The sequence below is a fragment of the Tarenaya hassleriana genome, unplaced genomic scaffold (genome assembly GCF_000463585.1).
Source record: "Tarenaya hassleriana unplaced genomic scaffold, ASM46358v1 Cleome23, whole genome shotgun sequence".
Taxonomy (NCBI): domain Eukaryota; kingdom Viridiplantae; phylum Streptophyta; class Magnoliopsida; order Brassicales; family Cleomaceae; genus Tarenaya; species Tarenaya hassleriana.
The window spans coordinates 109,701-111,118 of NW_010965625.1; the positions used below are offsets into that span (position 1 = coordinate 109,701).

General features: G+C 36.8%; 1 protein-coding gene across 1 annotated transcript in view; it reads left to right on the forward strand.

The window, feature by feature from the left end:
• The window catches only part of LOC104815213 (pre-mRNA-processing protein 40C), a 9,579-nt gene extending 8,567 nt beyond the window's left edge, over positions 1-1,012 (forward strand). Inside the window, 2 exon segments of the mRNA XM_019202742.1 lie at positions 1-31; positions 491-1,012. The exon segment at positions 1-31 is cut by the window's left edge and continues 1 nt beyond it. Of these exon segments, the coding sequence (XP_019058287.1) occupies positions 1-31; positions 491-781 (322 nt within the window). The 3' untranslated portion in view covers positions 782-1,012.
• Positions 1,013-1,418: the final 406 nt, after the last annotated feature.

Sequence of the window (1,418 nt, forward strand, 5' to 3'; positions counted from 1 at the left end):
CTTCCGAGACCATGTAAAAACGTTGTATGAGGTATTTTTACTGTTTGGCAGCACAAAACAACCTTAAATTATGCAAAATTCGAGACTACTTATTCGTGCAAATGTCTTGTTGGTTTGAAGAAGGAAAGGTTCCAACTAGGGGTGGTGGCCATTTCAGGGTTCGGTTCGGTTATGTGCCCATTTGGTTATTTCAGTTTTTTAAAAAATAATAACCATTTGATTTTTACGTTGAATTCGATTTGTTTCTGTTCGGGTTTGGTTATTTCAAATTTAGAAGAACTATAATCATTTGGTGTTTTTTTATATTGAATCAGGTTTGATTATGTTTGGATTTTGTTTTTGTCGATAAAAATACTAATTTGGCAAAGAATATTTTTTATTTTTATATTTAGTTTGGATTTGGTTTTTTCAGTCTGTTATTTAACCTAATTCACTTAGGTTTTCTCTTCCAACAACTTAACTCTTTACTTTTCTCTTTCCTTCGTTTCAGCGCTTCTCCCATGACTTCAAAACTCTCTTAGCCGAAATATTGACATCGGAAGCTGCTTCTCAACAGACAGAGGACGGAAAAACAGCGCTGAACTCGTGGTCAACGTGTAAACGCCTTCTGAAACACGATAAAAGGTACAGCAAGATGCCGAGAAAAGACAGGGAAATCATATGGCGCCGATATGCTGAGGATATATCGAGGAAACAGAAATCGGAAAGCAATCAAAAGAAGGAAAAACAGAAAGATACGAAACCGAAAAACGCAGGCGAGGCCCGGGGGAGGAATTCATGACCAGCCTATTCTTCATGGAGGTAAGTAAAAGCCTATTCTGTGTCAGATCAGCGTCCAATTTTTCTTTGTAGAATTTTGAGAACTTCATTTTATAAGCTTTGTATTGTACATCAACAGTTGGTGTGATTGGTAGCAAGGGTTGGTCACACAGTTTGAAATTTTAAAGACGTATAACATGGTTCACGTGTCTTTTGTGTCTCTGCTCTTGTTTATCTAATTTAATTTCTTGAACATGTTGACCATTTTGTTGTAATGGTGATAGAAAAAACAAACTATTTACCGTATGGGTACCGGACTTGATCTTCTGAGAATGCAAAACCAAATCTTGTTATGGTTTGCTTATTCGTTCGCACTTGACAACTAGACAAAGATCGAGTTTAACGAGAAAAATGATCAGGACGCCGGTTTTAGATTAACCATGCCTAAAACTTTTTTAAAAAAATACCATTTAAATTTGATATATGTCACCACTTTATTATTAACTTACTTCACTAGAAACTCTAAAATCAGCCCATGAAACTCTAAAATCAGCCCATGAGGTGGGGACTTCGATCCCTCGTCGCCTCACTTCCTCTAACATGTGCGCCTGTCAGTCTCTGGACTGATTTACCTTCCACGTATGTGTTGTAGGTTCATA